The following is a 21449-nucleotide window of genomic DNA, read 5'->3' on the forward strand; positions in this document are numbered from 1 at the left end:
AAAAAGCCTGTAGGAACTCCATGAGCTGACTAGCTACTAAACCTTCCATCGCTTTTACCAATAAAGGAATAGAGGCTACAGGTCTATAATTAGATGCTTCGCTTCTACTGGCCTTGGGATTGTTTGGGATAGGTGTTAGAATTATTTTGCCATCATTTTCAGGGAATAGTCCATTCGATAACATGAAGGATAAGTATGATTGTAAGCAACTGATAAATAGGTCGGGAGCTGACCTCAGAAAATAGATGGGACATGTGTCTAAAATTCATTGAGACACTGCATACTTGGACAGAAAAAAACATATAGGCTGGAAGAAAGGAAATATTTGCCCAAACTACATAAACTTACTTCCTTAGTGCTAGGTAGAAGTAGGAAGGGGCTGCCAGAAGTAAGGGAAAGGATTATCTGTCCTTTTCATCCATACCCAGCATGGAAGAGCAGGCTTCAGGCTGACACTGGGCTGATAATCTGGAAAGCCCAGTTCAAAGCCTGCTGCTTGCTCCTTGTGATTAAGGATTTAAACTGAAAAAAAAAAGATGTTGGGCAGGTCACTTAACTCTCTCTTGCCTCAGGCACAAATTTAGGGGCCCCTTTATCATACAGCAGCCTTTAAATGGCCTTAGCTCATCCTTAAGTGGGTCATTCCCAAGCACTATGGCCATTTTTATCACTGGGGGTAAAATGGCCGATTTTCTATTTTCTGTAATAATGGCCATGCATTAATCTTCCCATTAGCACATACACATCCAAAAATTACCATGGGACACCTCAGCATGCCCCACAGTAAGCTATTTTTTTTTTTTGCTGCGTTAAGCGTGTGTTAGTGCTTACGACAGCTTTGTAAAAGAACCCCTTAGATTGCAAGCCCTCCAGGAAGAGGTAAATACCTAGTATTTTATTTATTTTATTGCATTTGTATCCCACATTTTCCCACCTATTTGCGGGCTCAGTATGGCTTACAATACATTGTGAATAATGGAAATACAATTTGTTACAATCAGTTATGGATTACATTGTGAGAAGTTAAGCGAGACAAAGTCAAGGTATCGTTAGGGAATAGGACAAGAAAAAGAACAATGGAAAGAGACAACGGGAAATTGGTAGGGTGATAGAACCTTAGCAAAAGAACCTTCGGTATAACATTTTCTGTGAGTGAAGGTTTAAGTGTGATGAGATTAAGGGGGATGGGAGTTCAGAAAAGAACGTATTGGTGTATTTCTGGAATAGTGAGTGTGGACTTCATGTGTATTGCTCCTTACAGTAAATTTTATCAAAGAGATGAGTCCTCAGTAGTTTGTGGAAGTTGGTTAGTTCGTGGATTGTTTTCAAGTTGCGTGGTAGTATATTCCAGAATTGCATGCTTATGTAAGAAAAGGTTGATGCGTGCAGCGCCTTGTATTTTATGCCTTTGCAATTAGGGAAGTGGAGGTTAAGAAAAGTTCGAGATGATCTTTTAGCATTCCTGGGTGGTAGGTCTATTAAGTCGGACATGTAGGCTGGAGCTTCACCGTGAATAATTTTGTGGACTAATGTGCATACCTTAAAAGTAATGCGTTCCTTAAGTGGGAGCCAGTGTAGCTTCTCTCGTAAGGGTTTAGCACTTTCGTATTTTGGTTTTCCGAAGATGAGTCTGGCTGCTGTGTTCTGGGCTGTTTGAAGTCTCCTCAGTATTTGCTCTTTACAACCTGCGTATAGTGAATTGCAGTAATCCACATGGCTGAGTACGAGGGATTGCACTAGGTTGCGGAAGACGGATCTTGGGAAGAATTGTCTTATTCTTTTCAGTTTCCACATGCAATAGAACATCTTTTTGGTTGTGTTGTTTGCATGGGTTTCGAGTGTTAGATGGCGGTCGATAGTGACTCCAAGGATTTTTAAAGTTTTTGAGATGGGAAGATTTAGTTTTGGTGTGTTTAAGGTGGTGTATTCGTTGGTGTTGTATTGGGAGGTGAGTATTAGGCATTGAGTTTTTTTCCGCGTTTAGTTTCAATCGAAATGCATCTGCCCAGGTGTTCATGATGTGTAAACTTTGGTTGATTTCGTTGGATATTTCTTTGATATCTTGTTTGAACGGGATGTATATTGTTACATCGTCGGCGTATATATATGGGTTGAGGTTATGATTTGATAGGAGTTTTGCCAATATACCTCAATGTAACACATCTTGAGATACCATAGTAGCAAGCTCTGTGGGTATTTGAGCACCCCCCAGTATTGAACTTACTCCTTGACTATGCCCAAGGAGAGGTCATTCCCCCAATCATTTTTGAAAAGCTGGAAAAGGTGAGAGCAAAATCCAAATAAATATGTACAATATTCTTGCAGGTGGGGTGAGGAGTTTGTATTGGGAATGAGGAGAGACTTGCTGAACTAAACATGTATACTCTGGAGGAAAGGAGAAACAGAGGTGATATGATACAGATGTTCAAATATTTGAAAGGAATTAATCCGCAAACGAACCTTTTCCAGAGATACGAAGGCGGTAGAATGAGAGGGCATGAAATGAGATTGAAGGGGGGCAGACTCAAGAAAAATGTTAGGAAGTATTTTTTCACGGAGAGTAGTGGATGCTTGGAATGCCCTCCCGCGGGAGGTGGTGGAAATGAAAACGGTAACCGAATCCAAACATGTGTGGGATAAGCATAAAGGAATCCTGTGCAGAAGGAATGGATCCTCAGGAGCTTAGTCGAGATCGGGTGGCAGAGCCGGTGGTGGGAGGCGGGGATAGTGCTGGGCAGACTTATACGGTCTGTGCCAGAGCTGGTGGTTGGGAGGTAGGGACAGTGCTGGGGCTGGGCAGACTTATACGGTCTGTGCCCTGAAGAGGACAGGTACAAATCAAAGTAGGGTATACACAAAAAGTAGCACATATGAGTTTATCTTGTTGGGCAGCAGAGTGGATGGACCGTGCAGGTCTTTTTCAGCCGTCATCTACTATGTTACTATATGTATGTATTGGGTCAAACACTGAAAATCTTAACTTCAAAATTACTACACCTCCCCCCCCCCCCGGGACATTTCTGCGTTCCCTTTCCTTCGAGGGGGGGTGGGGGTTGCTTTCTCCAGGGCTCCCGGAGAGACCGACATCGTCCGCAACAGCCCAGGGGCCGGTTGGTTAATGAAGCCAAAGTGCTGCCGCTGGCGCACTTTGACGACGTCACCAGCGCGCGCCCCTCCTCCTCCTCTTCCCCCTTCGCGTGCTGCACACACACAGCAGCACCTGTGAGGCCGGCTCTGGTGCCTCGCGCTCTCTCTCTCTCTCTCCGCGAGTCCGCGGGGAGCTACGACGGGGAGCCTCGCGCGGAGAGGTGAGAGCGAGACGATGGGATGCGCAGGGGGAGGAGAATGGGCGCGCCGCCACCTCATCACCCCCCTCCCCCCCCCCCCCCACTTCGTTGGGTATTCTCTCTCTCTCTCTGTGAAACCGAACGTCTGCTCATTGTCGTAGTTACGCGCTTTGTTGGCTTTTTTAAAATTCCTTTTCCAGCCGTGGCCCGGCGGACAGTGCGCTCTTGTTCCCCTCCCCCTCCTCACACTTTGCAGTCCCGGCCCGCAGCGCACACTGCGGCTTTCTCGGCCCTTTGCACTTTCTTTGGGGGAGGGGGGAGGTGGTGGTGTCTGGGCAGCTGCTCTGTCACTTTCACCCCTGCCAGCAGTAGGCGGTGCGCTGATCTTCTTCTCTCCCACATTAGGATTTTTTGGAAAGTTTTGGTGTGTGACGTCTGGGTGGCGTTGCAAGTGGTGTGTGGTTCATGAATTGCTGCTCCCTGGCGAATCCTTGACCTGCTCGAGGAGCTGCAGCAGCCTTTTCCTTTACTTTCTTCTCAGAGGTAGGCATAGAGGAGCCTTTGATGGGAGCTGAGAAGCCAGAGAGACAGTCCTGTGACCTCTTCTGTGACCTCCTCCCGGGAAAGAGAGCAGTTGTGGGGTGTAATGTTGTTCAGGTTACTCTTAGGTTGTGCTGAGTAAGTAGTACTTGAATGCTTTTGGTGGTTGTCATCATCCCAGCTTGTGGGACGTGTTTACATTTGAAATCTATTTTTTTTATTACTCTTTTAAAGATGCCAGATTTCATAGGCGGCAGAAGCTTTTGTTACAAAAAAAATCAGGCTGGTTTGTTGGCAGTGCATCACTGTGATGCTTCTGCTGTTGGGGGCATGGTGCCAGGAAAAGATGTTGAGTTCTTTTAGGGTCTGCTTCCAGATTCAGAGGTGACATTCGGTGCATATAAATGAACAACCGGTAGCATCATTTATTTATAAACTGTATTGTTAGTACACATAACATTGCACCGGGCTAATTTTTTTTGCATATAAACTGTGCTTTGCAAAAGCTTAGTTTGCCTTTACGTATAAAGGAGTCATTTGCTCAAGGACAGAATGGTGACCTTGTAGGTTATAACATGGTTTCAGATGCGACTGTGTATGCTAACATTAGCAGCTCTATTAATGTAACCATTTTCTAATGATAGCAGTCTTCCCTCAAACCTTTAGCAAAACACTGCATACTGAATTTGTTTTATATATAGTACTTTAATCTGTATGAAACTTCTTTTATTACAAATCAGATTGAATTACATGTTAGCCAGTATTCCTGATGTGGTCTGGGTCTGCATAACCATGGCAGTCAGTACTAGAGCTGAGAGTCTCTTGGACTAGTTCTTGTTAATGCCTTTTTTTTTTTTAACATCAAACAAGTTCCAACTCTATTTAGTGTCACATTAATTGCTGTATGGTACAGAAGAGGCACATGGAACTTAATACATGTGAGTCACAATCACACCTTTTGTCATGCTGTTGTTTTGACGGTGGCCGTACTGTGTCCTAGATAGCACTGTGACAAGTTATGGTAGGTGTATTGTACTGTTCTACTTTCTGTAAAACTTTGATTATATGTTTGTTTTGTAGCCCATGAGTTGGGACAGTCGGTGCCATGGATGAGGTGGCTTTCTCACTTGGCACAGTAGATGGTTTCTATAATAATGGAGAATGCAGCACCGGGAGACTTAAGCATTCTGTTGAAGAATGGGTAAGTAAAAATCTATTTGTCAGGTTTTCTTAGGTTAGAAAGTTGAACTTCATTCTTGTTGCTTATCATTTCTACACCATACAAAATGATGCAGTGGGCAAGTAGGATTAAACATTTTCATTAAATGTTTGTCTTAGAAGTGAGATGGAATTTGTAGTTACATTTCTCATTTTTTATTTTATCTAGTTTTTTTTTGTTTTGTTTAAGAAGTCATGTCTAAGCTATAAATCTTTCTGTCCTAGTGGTGTTTGTCATCTGTTTTTTTTTTTTTTTTTTTTTTTTGTATGGTCTGGGCCATTTTTGACCCTGTTAATGTTTGGAGACCAGGATGACAGTGCGTGACATCTTTTGTGTATTTTTTTTTCTGCTTTGGTCTTTTAACTCAGTTTAGAATAGTCTTCTTTTGGGTTTAAGGCTGCATGAGTCTTCAGTGGGTTCCCCTCATTTTAATCCCCCTTCTGTCTAGCCCATCAGTGGCATTGAACTTTCGTGGCCATGCAGATGGCAGCATACTCTGCACCCTAAGCAATGACTGGAATTTTCTCCACTGGAGGGGGGGAGGGGGTGTATGGCTGTGCTCTGCCTTGCCTGAATACTTCTGCTGCTTCCAGTGTGCTCAGCTTTTATCAGCTCAAATCACCTCACACAACACTTCTTTCATATAAATATATTTGTTTAAAGGACCATCAGACTAACGGGCATTGCCAAGGCATACATTTAACTTGACTTTACTGCCCCAAGATGCCATTCATCAGTCCCAATATCGTGCTCTCTACTTCACATGATCTGGATATGGTGTTCAGTTTTCTTTTTTTTTTCAGTGTGATTCTTATTTATAATCTTAACTCATGTTCCGAGCTAAGAGTTTTATATTTTAATTTCTCATATTATTGATGGTTTGTTCACTGTATTTATATAAGATTCTGGGTGTTATGATTGGAGACTACATGTGAAGACAGCGGGGGTAACATTCAGCCTGCAGCTGGTAAAAGTCATTCCCAGCTGTAGGCTGAACTAACCCTGGGCACTCAATATCCAGCTATGTCCACTGATCTGGAAGTTAGCTGGGCACCGGCCAATAGCTTAAATCACAAAGGGCCTCTTTTAGAAAGCCGTGCTACCGATTCCCGGTGCAGCAAATGAGAGGAAGCCCATTCAATTCCTACGTTCTTCCTCTCCTTTTGCTGCGCTGGGCTCGCTACCGCGGCTTTGTAAAAGAAGCCCTAAGTATTAAGTATTTAATTACATCTGTTCCTATCTCAAGTTTTGCTGGTCTAACATTATATGATGTATTTTACTTTCTGTTAATATATTTTGAACATGTTCATGCTTTTTTAATTGTTATGTAAGCCATATTGAACCTGAGTTCTACTTGGGCTAATGCAGGATATAAATAAAGAAAATAAAGTTAGGACAGCGTTTTTCCTGCCCTGTCGTAGCCGGTTAGCAGAACATCACCACTAACGAGCTAAGTGCTGATGTCTCCTAAGCTCTGCCCCAGACTGCCTAAGCCAGTGTTTCCCAAGTCCGGTCCTGGAGTACCCCCTTGCCAGTCAGGTTTTCAGGATATCCAAACTGAATATGCATGAAAGAGATTTGCATATAATGGAGGCAGTATATTCAAATCAAGTTCACAATCAAATCAAGTTCATGCATATTCATTGCGGATATCCTAAAAACCTGACTGGCAAGGGGGAACTCCAGGACTACTTGGGAAAGACTGGCTTAACCTAACCCTTTAGAGAAAGAAGTTAGCGGAGATGCAGGGAATTAGATCAAAAAGAATTCTTAACTGCCAATCAGCCTAGACTTGGAACTTCTAACAGGAGCGTTGATTAGAGTTTGATTATAAGTTTACAATTTCTTTCAAAATCTCATATCTGTCTTTTAATTAACTCGGTGGCCTTGGGTTGATATGTAAATCTACCATTATTCCCTGTATTTTCCTAGACGTTTGATCTAGGTTCTTTGCTTGTTCTTTGCATTGAACTAATTTCATTGGGGAAATAGTTGAATATAAGAAGTTACATTATTCAATGGTACTACCCAGTTAACTGCTGCTGAATGTCTGTGGCCGGCTAGCAATTTTTTTTGCCTGGTTTATCCTTTTTGAAGATGTATCCCACTGAGGAGGATTGTGAAAAATTACAAGAGGACCTTACGAGACTGGGAGACTGGGCGTCTAAATAGCAGATGACGTTTATTGTGAACAAGTGCAAAGTGATGCATGTGGGAAGGAGGAATTCGAATTATAGCTATGTCATGCAAGGTTCCACATTAGGAGTCATGGACCAAGAAAGGGATCTAGCTGTCATCGTTGATGATACGTTGAAACCTTCTGCTCCGTGTGCTGCGGTGGTTAAGAAAACAAATAGAATGTTAGGTACTATTAGGAAAGGAATGGAAAAAAAATGAGGACGTTATAATGCCTTTGTATCCGTCTGTGGTGCGACCGCACCTCGACTATTGTGTTCAATTCTGGTTGTCGCATCTCAAAAAAGATATATAGTGGAATTGGAAAAGGTGCAGAGAAGGGCGACTAAAATGATAATAGGTATGGGACGACTTCCATATAAGGAAAGGCTAAAGCGTCTGGGGCTCTTCAGCTTGGAGAAAAGACGGCTGAGGGGAGATATGAGAGAGATATAAAATGATGAGTGGAACAGGTAGACGTGAAGTGTCTGTTTACGCTTTCCAAAAATACTAGGACTAGGGAGCATGCGATGAAGCTACAAAGCACTAAATTTAAAACGAATGGAAAATTTTTCTTCACTCTGGAATATGTTGCCAGAAAATGTGTTAAGGTGGTTAGCTTAGCAGAGTTTAAAAAAGGTTTGGACGGCTCCCTAAAGGAAAAGTCCATAGGCCATTATTAAATTGGACTTGGGGGAAAATATTTCTGGGATAAGCAGCATAAAATGTTTTGTACTTTTTTGGGGATCTTGCTAGGTATTTGTGACCTGGATTGGCCACTGTTGGAAACAGGATGCTGGGCTTGATGGACCTTTGGTTTGTCCCAGTATGGCAATACTTATGTACTTTGAAGTACACATGCTATGAATTTTTTTTTTTTTAATAATGGACTCAGTACATAATATTGGAACTGATGAATGACATCTCGGGGCAGCAAAATTTGGTTAAGCTTATTCCATGACAGTGCCTGTTAGTCTGATGGTCCCTTATACAAATACATTTATTTGAAGGAAGTATTTTTGAAGTGATTTTTTTTCCCCCCTTTTAGTACTAGTCAGCTCAAATAGCAGAAGTCGATCTGAGAAACTGTGATGCAAGCTGCAAAAGCATGGAAATTTGAAACAGGATACCTCTCTGCAGGCTTTATAAGGATGTGCCTTACCCACTGCGTAGCGTTGCTGCTGTACACTTCTTTTAAAGTTACAGTCGTATTCTGCATAATGGTTTTCTGAATGAAACATCTCGCATCTCCCTAAGCAAATCTGAGGAGACAGGTCAGACAGAGCAAAGAAAACCAAGAGGCATATTTTCAAAGCACTTAGCCTTCCAAAGTTCCATAGAAACCCATGGAACTTTGGAAGGCTAAGTGCTTTGAAAATATGCCTCCAAGACATCCATGTATAGATTGGTTGATAGTCCTTCTGGCATTTCTGTTATTTCTCGAAGCCTCTTAGGTGTCTGTGGTACTCTTTTTTTTGTGCCGTGGAACACAGTGGGATTAATTATTATACCCATAAGAGCCCTTAATGGTCTTTTGGCTCTCCAGTGGCTCCCTTTAACTGGCAGTATGCTGCATTTTGACCTCGCATTTATGATTTCTGGCAGCCAAGCGGAAATTTTTAATTTAGGCAGGAAAAATGCAGATTGTTCGGGCGAATTTCATTCATGTTTGCAACGTTGTATACATTGACTTGTTTTTCTGTATGTGAACACCCCTGTTAAAAAAAAAAAAAAAAAAAAGTTGTCATCCTTGATGAGGTGGTTAAGATAGAAATGGAGTGTAAGGCTGCAGTGTGTGCAGGGTTAATACGCATGAATGGGGAGACCTGGTGCTGGTGTTATACCTGCTTATTCACCCACCCTCCTCCAAAAAGAATATTATAATTCTTTGTCAGGCAAGAAGGATAGTGCATTAGAAATGGATATGTGGAGGGTAATTTGTAATTAATAATTTTTTCTGGGTTTTTTTTTCAGTGTATATACATATATACAGTGTGTTTTTTTTCTAGCAAAAAAGGTGCCGGTACTCAAATGCTAGCCCACCCTTCAGGAATGGGGTGATCACTGAGGGACCCACCCCACAATAGCCAGGCCCCCTGCAACCAGCCACAGAATCTATGACAAGGCAGAATTGGTGTGTAGAGCCTGAGCTCTTTCATTAAAACATGGGGTCCTTGGGTCAATTTTAGCAGACAATGGAAAAGGTGCCGGTACTCAGTACCCCCTCTCAAAAAAAGCCCTGCATATATATAGCCTTTTTGAAGACATTTTTGTCTTTAAAATGCTGTCTTACTACTACTACTATTTAACATTTCTAGAGCGCTACCAGGGTTACGCAGCGCTGTACAGATAACAAAGAAGGACAGTCCCTGCTCAAAGGAGCTTACAATCTAAAGGACAAAAAGTGTAGTCAATCAGAAATCGGGGCAGTCTAGGTTACTTGGGTAGAGGTACAATGGTCAGGTGCCGAAAGCGACATTGACGTTCATGCGGTATAGGCTAGTGTGTACTTGTACAGTCGGAACGCATGTGACGCAGTTCTCTTCATGTTCAAGTGTACAGCGCTGCGTACGTCTAGTAGTTCTATAGAAATGATTAGTAGTAGTGGTATGGACAGAGTCACAGTTTGGGGGCACTTTTGATAAAATATACGCATAAAGCACGTGCTAACGTTTACACCTGCTCTCAAAGGGTAACTGGCCTTGGGCTACTACTGAAAAAGTTGTGAGGAAAATATAAATAAAGAAATAAAATAATAAATAAATAAATGTCTGCTGCGCCTTGAATTAAAAATAAATAATGTTTGCGCCTTGAATATAGGGTTCTTCTGCTGGTGCATTTGTGCTGCTATTTTATAGAGACATAGTTTTTTTTTTTTTTTGTTTTGTTACATTTGTACCCCGCGCTTTCCCACTCATGGCAGGCTCAATGCGGCTTACGTGGGGCAATGGAGGGTTAAGTGACTTGCCCAGAGTCACAAGGAGCTGCCTGTGCCTGAAGTGGGAATCAACTCAGTTCCTCAGTTCCCCAGGACCAAAGTCCACCACCCTAACCACTAGGCCACTCCTCCACTGTTGCTACTATTTGAGATTCTACACGGAATGTTGCTATTCCACTAGCAACATTCCATGTAGAAGTCGGCCCTTGCAGATCACCAATGTGGCCGCGCAGGCTTCTGCTTCTGTGAGTCTGACGTTCTGCACGTATGTGCAGGACGTCAGACTCACAGAAACAGAAGCCTGCGCAGCCTTCTACATGGAATGTTGCTAGTGGAATAGCAACATTCCATGTAGAATCTCCAATAGTAGCAACATTCCATGTAGAATCTCCAATAGTATCTATTTTATTTTTGTTACATTTGTACCCTGCGCTTTCCCACTCATGACAGGCTCAATGTGGCTTACATGGGGCAATGGAGGGTTAAGTGACTTGCCCAGAGTCACAAGGCGCTGCCTGTGCCTGAAGTGGGAATCCAACTCAGTTCCTCAGTTCCCCAGGACCAAAGTCCACCACCCTAACCACTAGGCCACTCCTCCACTGTTGCTACTATTTGAGATTCTACATGGAATGTTGCTATTCCACTAGAGGTCGGCCCTTGCAGATCACCAATGTGGCCGCGCAGGCTTCTGCTTCTGTGAGTCTGACGTTCTGCACGTATGTGCAGGACGTCAGACTCACAGAAACAGAAGCCTGCGCAGCCTTCTACATGGAATGTTGCTAGTGGAATAGCAACATTCCATGTAGAATCTCCAATAGTAGCAACATTCCATGTAGAATCTCCAATAGTATCTATTTTATTTTTGTTGCATTTGTACCCTGCACTTTCCCACTCATGGCAGGCTCAATGCGGCTTACATGGGGCAATGGAGGGTTAAGTGACTTGCCCAGAGTCACAAGGCGCTGCCTGTGCCTGAAGTGGGAATCAAACTCAGTTCCTCAGTTCCCCAGGACCAAAGTCCACCACCCTAACCACCAGGCCACTCCTCCTCCACTGTTGCTACTATTTGAGATTCTACATGGAATGTTGCTATTCCACTAGCAACATTCCATGTAGAAGTCGGCCCTTGCAGATCACCAATGTGGCCGCGCAGGCTTCTGCTTCTGTGAGTCTGACGTGCAGGACGTCAGACTCACAGAAACAGAAGCCTGCGCAGCCTTCTACATGGAATGTTGCTAGTGGAATAGCAACATTCCATGTAGAATCTCCAATAGTAGCAACATTCCATGTAGAATCTCCAATAGTAGCAACATTCCATGTAGAATCTCCAATAATATCTATTTTATTTTAGTTACATTTGTACCCTGCGCTTTCCCACTCATGGCAGGCTCAATGCGGCTTACATGGGGCAATGGAGGGTTAAGTGACTTGCCCAGAGTCACAAGGAGCTGCCTGTGCCTGAAGTGGGAATCGAACTCAGTTCCTCAGTTCCCCAGGACCAAAGTCCACCACCCTAACCACTAGGCCACTCTTGTTGGTGAGGCCTCACTTGAAGTAGTATTGTGTTCGATTTTTGGAGGCTGTATCTCTGTAGGGACATAAAAAGATGAAGTGGTTCAGAGGAAGGCGACAAAAGAGGTACGAGGTTTGCCCCAAAAAGATGTATTAGAAGAGATTTGAAGACCTGAATATGAACAGTCTAGAAGAAAGGAGGGCCCAGGGGAGGTATGATACAGATGTTGAAGTATTTGACGGATATTAAGGTACAAACAAAATCATTTTCAGAGACGGGGGAAAGTGGTAGACCTAGAGGACATGAGTTGGAAGTAATAGGGCAGTAGACTTAGAAGTAACATCAGGAGTAGAGGCTGATTCAAAAGTTTAGTTTCAAATTTGGCACTGAAACTGACCAAAAGTCAAGATAACTTATCTCCTCCTCCCCCACTAGACACCAGCAAGCCCTCGTGTGCTGGTTCTAATCGCAAAATGACTGCGGGACCCGCCCCCCCTCCCCCCCGGCGGCAGTCTCATCAGCCATTTCCAATGGAGTAGCAGCACAGGGCAGGAATGAGTGTACTTTGTCCCTGCCCTCAAAGAGACCATTAGACTACTAGGACTTTCTAAGGTAGGCCTGGGGAGGGCTTACCGGTGGTGGGGGGGTAATCACAGGGGGGCTGATGCTGCTGCCAGGGAAGTGGACTTTTGTTTTTCGGTTGGATGTTGGTGGGGGGAAGGGAAATTTTCATATATGGTTTTGGTTTCTGCCGAAACTGAGCGGCCAGTTTCATTCACAGATTCGGTTTTGGCAGAAATAAAAAAAATTATGGGTTCAGTCAGGCTCTAATCAGGAAATGCTTTTTCACAGCGAGAGTGGTGGATGCCTGGATTACCCTCCTGGTAGAAATGATGAGGACAAAAGCGATGACAGAATTCAAAGATGCATGGGATAAACACAGATGTCTACATTAGAAAGAGAATGTAATCAAAAACAAAACTTTAATTGACATTTACACTTTAAAGAGGACATGGAGTGGTGTAACCTGCATGCTGCAGCAGGTACAACTCTGATAGTACCTGCTGTACCACTTTTTTGAGCAGACTAGAATCGGAGAAAATTTTTCTTCACTCCGCGTGTAATTAAACTCTGGAATTCGTTGCCAGAGAATGTGATAAAGGTGGTTAGCTTAGCGGAGTTTAAAAAAGGTTTGGACGGCTTCCTAAAGGAAAAGTCCATAGACCATTATTAAATGGACTTGGGGAAAATCCACTATTTATGGGATAAGCAGTATAACATGTTTTGTACTTTTTTGGGGATCTTGCCAGGTATTTGTGACCTGGATGGGCCACTGTTAGAAACAGGATGCTGGGCTTCATGGTCCTTTGGTCTGTCCCAGTATGGCAATACTTATGTACTTATGTAGATGAACAGTACAGGTGTTACGTTATGTTATAAAATTGTGCCAAAATAGGCTTCTTTCTGCTCGTGTGACCTAGGTGTCCTATATAACAACCCCTTGATTGGGGGTAGGGGGTGGGGTACGCTGCATGAGTTTTGCCCCAGGATTAACCTCCTTTTTACTTCAATAAATTGGGTCCCTGTTTGCCTGGTACACGTAGAGAAAAGGGACTGAGATCCTTATTTGCTTTGTAGGGTCTGATGCCATTTTGTTTTTATCATAAAAATAGGATCATGGGATGGCTTCTTTTTTTTTTTTCTCCTGATCTATAGGGTGAGTTTTACAGATTAGGGGCCCTGTTTACTGTGCCCCTGTGGGTGGCGTCTACATGGTTAGTGCGCGTTAATTTTTAGCACATGCATAAAAACGCTAGAGCACCTTAGTAAATAGGGCCCTTGGTTTTTAAGCGGTGCCTAGGTGAAGAGGTCAGATAGTCACCTACCTAGGCTCTATTTTATAATGGCACATGGGCGTCTGTGTGTTTTTTTTTTAATCAAATTCTACCCAAGCTGCAAAGGACTCAAATACAAATCAACTTATGCATCCAGTTTTTCCTACATAAGTACGCAACTGTGGAACGCATTACCAAAAGCCGTGAAAACAACGTATGACCACATAAACTTCCGGAAATCACTAAAAACTAATAACCTGTTCAAAAAGGCATACCCTACCGATCCATCTTAAATGCCTGAACTCTGCAACACAACGAAACCAAAGCACGTAATGGACATAATATAACTCTTCCGCTGTACGATTCCCTAATGTGTCCGTTCCACATGAACCTTATCCTACCACAACATCACTTTGTATTTGTTCATACCGGAGTTGGCGATCACCTCTCCAGTACTATGTAAGCCACATTGAGCATGCAAATAGGTAGGAAAATGTGGGATACTAATGTGCCTGGGACCGTGGCTCCCTCGGAGGTGGTCTGCTAGGCAGGCTAGAAGGCACTGACGTCAGTGACAGCTGATTCTAAGGCAAGGGGAGAAGTAGGGAAACATGTGGAGTGTGTTTCCCTACTCCTCCCTGGGAATCAGCTGTCAGTGCGCCGTTCCCTGCCACTTCGGAGCAAGTGGCAGGGAGCGGGGCAACACAGACACCCCCCCCCCTCGCTGCATCACCAAACCACCCCCCCACCCGACGAACATCAACACCCCGTGTCCCCCCACGCAACTCCCACCGAGTCAGACGCATGCACAGAAACTTGAACAGAAGATCATTGAGGAAGCAACATCGCAAAGGCCAGAACAGGACTTCGGCTGACGGGGGTTGGGGTCCCCCGTCAGCACAGGTACTCGATGGCGGTGGGGGAAGGTTTTCGGCGAGAAGGGGGGGGGGTCGACAGGGTCGCGGAAGGGGGTACAGGGGTTTGTAACGCGGGGGGAGGGGGTGAAAACGGAGGGAGGGCGGAGTCTGGAACTCGGTGGGAGGGGCGTGAGGGGGCCTTGAACTGGATGGGAGGGGGCAGAGCGACACAGCGAGGGAGGGTGGGGGATTGCCTTACTAGCGCCCGTTTCCTTGCCTTAAGAAACGGGCCTTTTTTACTAGTAAAATAAAATACTAGCGTATGTGGCAGAAATGATGTTTTGAATACAAATGTGGGCATTTCTCACCTGCGTGACAGCAGATGAAAATGTTTGCACATAACATTTGCAAGTATGCACATATATTTACATTTTTATTTTATTTATTTGTTGCATTTGTACCCCACATTTCCCACATATTTGCAGGCTCAATGTGGCTTACATATTACTGTCAAAGGCGCTTGCCCAGTCGGTGGATAACAAATACAAAGTTGTATAGTGATCGTATGAGGTATAAGTGGAGGGTCAAAATGGATGAAGATTGTGTGTTGTCCTGTGCGATCATAGTCATGCTGTGTTGGTAGGTGAAGAGGGTTACCGTGGGGTCGTTGGGGTAGGCCTTTTTGAAGAGGTTGGTTTTTAGTGTTTTCCTGAAGTTCAAGTGGTCGTGGATTGTTTTCACAGATTTTGGGAGCCCATTCCATAGTTGTGCGCTTGTGTAGGAGAAGCCGGCTGCGTAAGTTGTTTTTGTATTTCAGTCCTTTGCAATTTGGGTAGTGTAGGTTTAGGTAGGATCTTGATGATCTGACTTTGTTTCTTATTGGTAAGTCTATGAGGTCTGTCATGTATTCTGGGACTACGCCGTATATGATTTTGTGGACTAATGTGCAGATTTTGAAGATGATCCTTTCTTTGATTGGGAGCCAATGCAACTTTTCTCGGAGGAGTTTGGCATTTTGTAAGATACCCCAAATGACTGGAGGGATTAAGGCATGGACCCCTCCCCCCCCCCCCCCCCCCCCCCACCTTTTTACATAACATTTGCAAATATGCATGTAAGTTTGCATTTTTGTTTTGTAAGGTGCCCCAAATGACTGGAGGGATTAAGGCATGAGCCCCCCCCCCCCCCGCCCCCCAAAGATGTGCAAAAAAATTACATACCAGCCTCTAACAGCTTCAGATGTTACGGCCTGTCCTATTAGAGCAGCAAGCAGGTCCCTGGAGTAGCCTAGTGCTTCGTCAATTTGCATATTTGTTTTAATAACACGTATACTTGTGAGCTCTGCTCAGACTGTGCCTCTGTCAATGCCTACACTGAAAGAAAGAGTGTTCATGCCATCGCAAGTACTTTTACGCTTGGGTGCTATTTTTAAAGGGCCGTTTCACATGTGTATATTTCCACGTACAGTACATGCAAAATGACTCTGTTTATAGAGTGTGTAACGTTCTTCCACTTGTGTAGGGGCAGGTAAAAAGGGAGAGGTTTTGGTGCAAGTCAGGGCTTTTGCTGTTGCACCTGCTTTGGCTATGGTGACAGAATCGTTTATCGTTTATTTATTTACTATGCCGTTTCTAATTGCATTGACAGAACGGTTTACATCTTAAGAATAACATATTATATAAAAAAAAAACCATATAAGAAATCCATTAGTTTGATAGAAAAGCACAGCAAACTAAAACATCCATTCTAAGAAATATAACAACAATGGGCAATCATTCATAACAAACTGTATAAAACAAGCATATTATTTGTTACTGCATATTCATTCTGTCTGTTTTTTTCCCCTTTCATCCCAGATTATTTTCGAACGTATCCTGAAAGAAATATGTTTTCAAAAGTTTGGGAAACTGAACATAGGGACTCTTCCAATCTAATAATTTTAGGAAGACAGTTCCAAAGAGAGGGAGCTAGAAAAAAGAATGCTGAGTTTCTAGTAGATTCCCATCTGGCCTTTTGTGGTGGTGGTGGAATTACTAATCTATTATCTGTAAGTGATTGAAGTGTTCGAGTAGGTGAATATGGTAAAGTACCGGAAACCATGTTCTGTTTTTTTAACGTTCACTAGGGAGACGGAAGCGCCAGTGCTATGGTCTTCAGGTCTGTAACACTAAAATGGAAGGAGACGCTGCTGAACAGGAAGAGGCCTTTCGTGGGAAGGTGTTGCAATTCCTGCGCTCCCCTGAGCCGGGTAGGGTCATTTTGATTTTTTGGATTGTACCCAACAACAAGAAATAAAATCATGTGGTTAATGTCTACCTGTCCCCAACCTTATCAGTCTCTTAATCCCATCTGCCTGATCTCTTTGAGGCATATTTTGAAAGCACTTAGCCTTCCAAAGTTCCATAGAAACCTATGGAACTTTGGAAGGCTACGTGCTTTCAAAATATGCCTCTTTGTGAAGCAGGATCGATCTCCAGTCAGTTCTGTAGCTCTGGTGCTGTTTTTTGTAATGATACCTGTACAGCAAAATGGCTTCAGCTTCTAGTCACCAGTGCCATTTTTGGAAAAAGTGGTGGTCTAGCTGCGATTGGGGATTGTTCCGGCCTTCATAAGAAGCCTTGTGGATGGAGAGGGGGGGGGGGGACCCGGGAAGGTTTTTGCCATTTTCTTTTTCATGGCAAGGGCAGGCCTTAAATCGGTGCTCCCTTAACTGAGATCTAACCAACACGTATCTCATACTGAGATTGTAACTAACTGCGGTTCACAAACTTGCCCCAAATCTTGGGTCTGCCAGATGTTTGTGGACGGAAAATGAACCGTGGTAGTGTCATTAATGGGGTTTGGATGATCAAACAAACTTAGAGGCCCTTTTACTAAAAGCCCTTCCAACGGACGTTAGCATACGCAAAATGCTATGCGTCCTATTTTATACCTATGGGCCTACACCCTAATATTCGTTAGCGCTTGCTAAGCTTTAGTGAAAGGGCCCATTAGACTATTTGCAACCAAGGTTCTGTGTAATGTTTGAAAATAGCCATGGAAAGAAAGAGAGAGAATTTTTTTAGAAGGGAGGTTTTTGTCATTCTCGATATTTTTTTTTGCCTCTTTTTTTTTTTTTTTTTTTTTTTTGTGTGTGTGTGTGGGCAGACAGCAGTCCTGATCCACAGTGCTTTTGGGAATGGGCCAGCCACTAAGGCCTTAATATTTGAATTTGACCTGGGCCTGCTTCTGCTCCCACTGAGACTGGGCCTGTTTCAGCAGTTGCCAGTTTTTAGGCTTCTGATAATTTGTCACTGTGCATGTGTGTGTGTACGTATATTTGGTAAGTTATCAGCATTGCTTTTCTAAAAGGTAAAGACTTCTGATATATATATGTATATTTTTTAATGTTCATTTAGGATAAACTTTTCAATGCAAACATCCCTTCCTTGGGTCTCCGTAATGTCATCTATATTAATGAAACGCACACAAGGTATGTAACCATGTCTTGTTTCACCTGCTTTACACTTGTTTCTTTTGATTATTTTTTTTCACTTGACCGTGCTCTGTTGTCCTTCATATGAAAGGTATCTAAAAAGATGAGCTGATCTTTAACACTACAAATTGTGTTGACCTCCTAGGCCAGGGGTTCTCAACCCAGTCCTCGGGACACACCCATCCAGTCAGGTTTTCAGGATACCCCACAATGAATATGCATGAGATGGATTTTGCATACAGTGGAAGTAGGGTGTGCAAATACTACTACTTAACATTTCTAGAGCACTACTAGGGTTACGCAGCGCTGTACAGTTTATCAAAGAAGGACAGTCCCTGCTCAAAGGAGCTTACAATCTAAAGGATGAAATGTCAAGTTGGGGCAGTCTAGATATCCTGAATGGAGGTATAGCGGTTATGTGCCGAAGGCGACATTGAAGAGGTGGGATTTGAGTAAGGATTTGAAGACGGGCAGGGAGGGGGCCTGGCGAATGTGCTCAGGGAGTTTATTCCAAGCATGGGGTGAGGCGAGGCAGAAAGGGCGGAGCCTGGAGTTGGCGGTGGTGGAGAAGGGTACTGCAAGGAGGGATTTGTCTTGAGAGCGGAGGTTACGGGTAGGAATGTAGGGGGAGATGAGGGTAGAGAGGTAGGGAGGGGCTGCAGATCGTGAGGAAAGGTAGGAGGGAAATTGGGCGGTAGTTGGAGGGACAGGTAGGGTCACTGTGGGTAACCTAGAACTTGACTGGCTGGCTGTGTCTTGAGGACTGGTTTGAGAACCCCTGTCCAAGGCCTGATATCTCTGTCCACTTGTTAGATTTCGTTTTGGTAACAGTGAGCCTGTATAGTTAACGGCTTTCTCCCGTTAGGGGATTATAATCTTTGCATTAGGTCTCAGGTTTTATTTACACTTTTTGATATCTTGATACAGGGGTGGGCCGTCTCAGTCCTTGAGGGCTGAAACCCAGTCGGGTTTTCAGGATTTCTACAATGAATGTGCTTGAAATCTGTTTATATGCAGTGGAGGCAGTGCATGCAAACAGATCTCATTGCATATTCATTGTGGAAATCCTGAACACCCGACTGGGTTGTGGCTCTCGAGGAACAAGGTTGCACACCCCATCTTATTTATTTATTTATTTGCAGCATTTGTATCCCACATTTTCCCACCTATTTGCAGGCTCAATGTGGCTGACAATGTGCCATAATGGCGATCGCCATTCCAGAATGAGAAATACAGAGAATGTTATTACATTTAAAGTACAGAAAATATAAAATAAGTTATAAGAAGTAGATATACAGTTCAATTCAGGCATTAAAGATCAAGGGTAAATGTAAATCATTCAACAGTAACAATGTGAATAAAGTAGACAAAAGAGTTCAATGTTATCTTGTTTTGATAAAGTTTTGATGTCTGGTCATTTATGAAGGATCCTTTAGGTAAGTCTCTTTGAACAGGCTAACCTTTAGTAATTTACGGAAGTCTGTCAAAACGTGCATAGTTTTTATGGTAGTTGGTAGTGCATTCCACAGTTGCGTGCTGATGTAGGAGAAGCTAGATGCATAAATTGATTTATATTTAAGTCCTTTGCAACTGGGGTAATGGAGGTTCAAGAAAGTGCGTGATGATCTTTTTGTGTTCCTTGCTGGTAAGTCTGTGAGGTCTGACGTGTATAACGGGGCCTCGCCATGAATAATTTTATAAGCCAGGGTACAGGTTTTGAATACAATTCGATCTTTTAATGGGAGCCACTGTAATTTTTCTCCGAGGGGTTTGGCGCTTTTGGCGCTTGAAATCTTGTGGCCAGTTGTGTGAGCATGAAAGATGGAGACTAGTCTCGCTTACATAAAAGCAGTACTAAGGATTTAGGGGGATAAGCAGGGGAAAGTTTCAAAACCTGTTGCCTGTTCTAGAGGGGGAACAGAGCTCGAAATGGAAATGCACAGCCAGTCTGAATTTTTATTTAGCTCAGGCTTATCTAAGTTCAATCCTTGAGGGCTGCAAGCAGACCAAGTTTTCAGGATACCCCTAATGAATGCACACGAGAAAGAGAGCTGCATACAGTGGATGTAGTGAGCATGCATGTTCATTAGGGGATATCCTGAAAACCTGGCCTGTTTGCAGCACTTGAACTGTGAACTTGGACAAACCTGGTGTGTGGGCAAAAAACAAAAAAAAGCCCATGAGTAAATGTTATCTGTTTTATTGGTTTGTGGGTCAAAGTACTGGATTTCAGACGTGCTGATTTTGGTAAAATAGGGGAATACTTGAAGAAGGAGCTGACAGCAGAGGTAGGCATTTGAGAAGTGGAAGCGCAGTGGTTCAAGCTGAAAGCTACTATAAGTAAGGCAACAGACGGCAATACAAGGAAAGTAAACAAAAGAAATAGGAAGCCTATATTATTCTCCAAACAAGTGGCCAAAAAAACCCAATAAGAGCAAAAGAGGCTGTGTTCAAGAAATACAGAAGAACGCAACAAGAGGATCACAGAAAAGATTTCGATACCTAATACAATCAATGGTCCTAAGCCATGCAGACTACTGGAATGGTATCTACGCGGGATGCTTGGAACAACTAACAAAAAAAATCCAGACCGGCCAAAACACAGCAGCCAGATTGATATTCGGCAAGACACGCTTCGACAGTGCCAAACCTCTTCGAGAGAAACTGCACTGGTTCCCAATCAAGGAGCGGATCATCTTCAAAATTTGCACTCTGGTCCACAAAATCATATATGATACACCTCATAGATCTACCAGGATACATGATAGATCTCATAGATCTACCAACGAGAAACAGAGTCAGTACTGCTAGATCATATCTAAATCTACACTACCCAAACTGCAAAGGATTGAAATACAAAACAACTTACGCATCTGGCTTCTCCTATATAAGTGCACAACTATGGAACGGCCTTCCAAAAGCTGTGAAAACAATCCATGACCACTTTAGCTTCCGGAAATCACTGAAGACCATCCTGTTCCAAAAGGCTTACCCTACTGACCCAACTTAAATGCCTGAATCCAGCAACACAACGAAACCAAAGCCCGTAACGAACACTATATTAACTCTTCCTCTCTTCGATTCTCCTAATGTATCTGTAACACACGATCCTCTTTGATAATAACATCACTTTGTATCTGTTTTTCATTGAAGGCGACTAACGCCTTACGGTATTATGTAAGCCACATTGAGCCTGCAAATAGGTGGGAAAATGTGGGGTACAAATGTAACAAATAAATAACTGGAATAAACTGAAGCAAAGAGGGAAATAAGACTAGTGAAAGCGCAGGCAGAAGGAAAGATGTAAAGAGAGGTGACAAGACCTTTTTCAGATATATTGGGGAAAGGAGAAGAGCTAGGAGTGGAATTGGTAGACTGAAAGGTGCAGAGAATAGCTATGTGGAAAGTGATGAAGATAAAGCGAATGTGCTAAACGCTTCTCTTCGGTGTTCACGGAAGAAAATTCTAGTGAAGGACCATGGTCAGCTGTCGAGGGTATATCTGGGAATAGAGTGGATATTGTGCTGTTCACGGAAGAAAGCGTTTATAAACAACAAATGTACTCGATCTGCAGCCCCTCCTTACCTCTCTACCCTCATGTCCCCTACCC

General features: G+C 43.3%; 1 protein-coding gene across 6 annotated transcripts in view; it reads left to right on the top strand.

Moving 5' to 3' along the window:
- Nucleotides 1-21449, top strand: part of GPAM (glycerol-3-phosphate acyltransferase, mitochondrial) — a 131887-nt gene that overhangs the window by 12522 nt on the left and 97916 nt on the right. The window contains exons 2-5 of one of the 6 annotated variants that reach the window (XM_030202739.1): nt 4088-4092; nt 4908-5028; nt 16490-16612; nt 17763-17836. In XM_030202739.1, coding sequence (XP_030058599.1) covers nt 4933-5028; nt 16490-16612; nt 17763-17836 — 293 coding nt within the window. In that variant the 5' untranslated portion in view covers nt 4088-4092; nt 4908-4932. Of the gene's footprint in view, nt 1-3206; nt 3309-3752; nt 3831-3870; nt 3966-4087; nt 4093-4152; nt 4212-4487; nt 4766-4907; nt 5029-16489; nt 16613-17762; nt 17837-21449 lie in introns of those variants that run through there. The other 5 variants (XM_030202737.1, XM_030202740.1, XM_030202741.1 and 2 more) reach the window with 5 other exon arrangements.

Source organism: Microcaecilia unicolor, chromosome 5 (assembly GCF_901765095.1).
Source record: "Microcaecilia unicolor chromosome 5, aMicUni1.1, whole genome shotgun sequence".
In the NCBI taxonomy this organism is placed as follows: domain Eukaryota; kingdom Metazoa; phylum Chordata; class Amphibia; order Gymnophiona; family Siphonopidae; genus Microcaecilia; species Microcaecilia unicolor.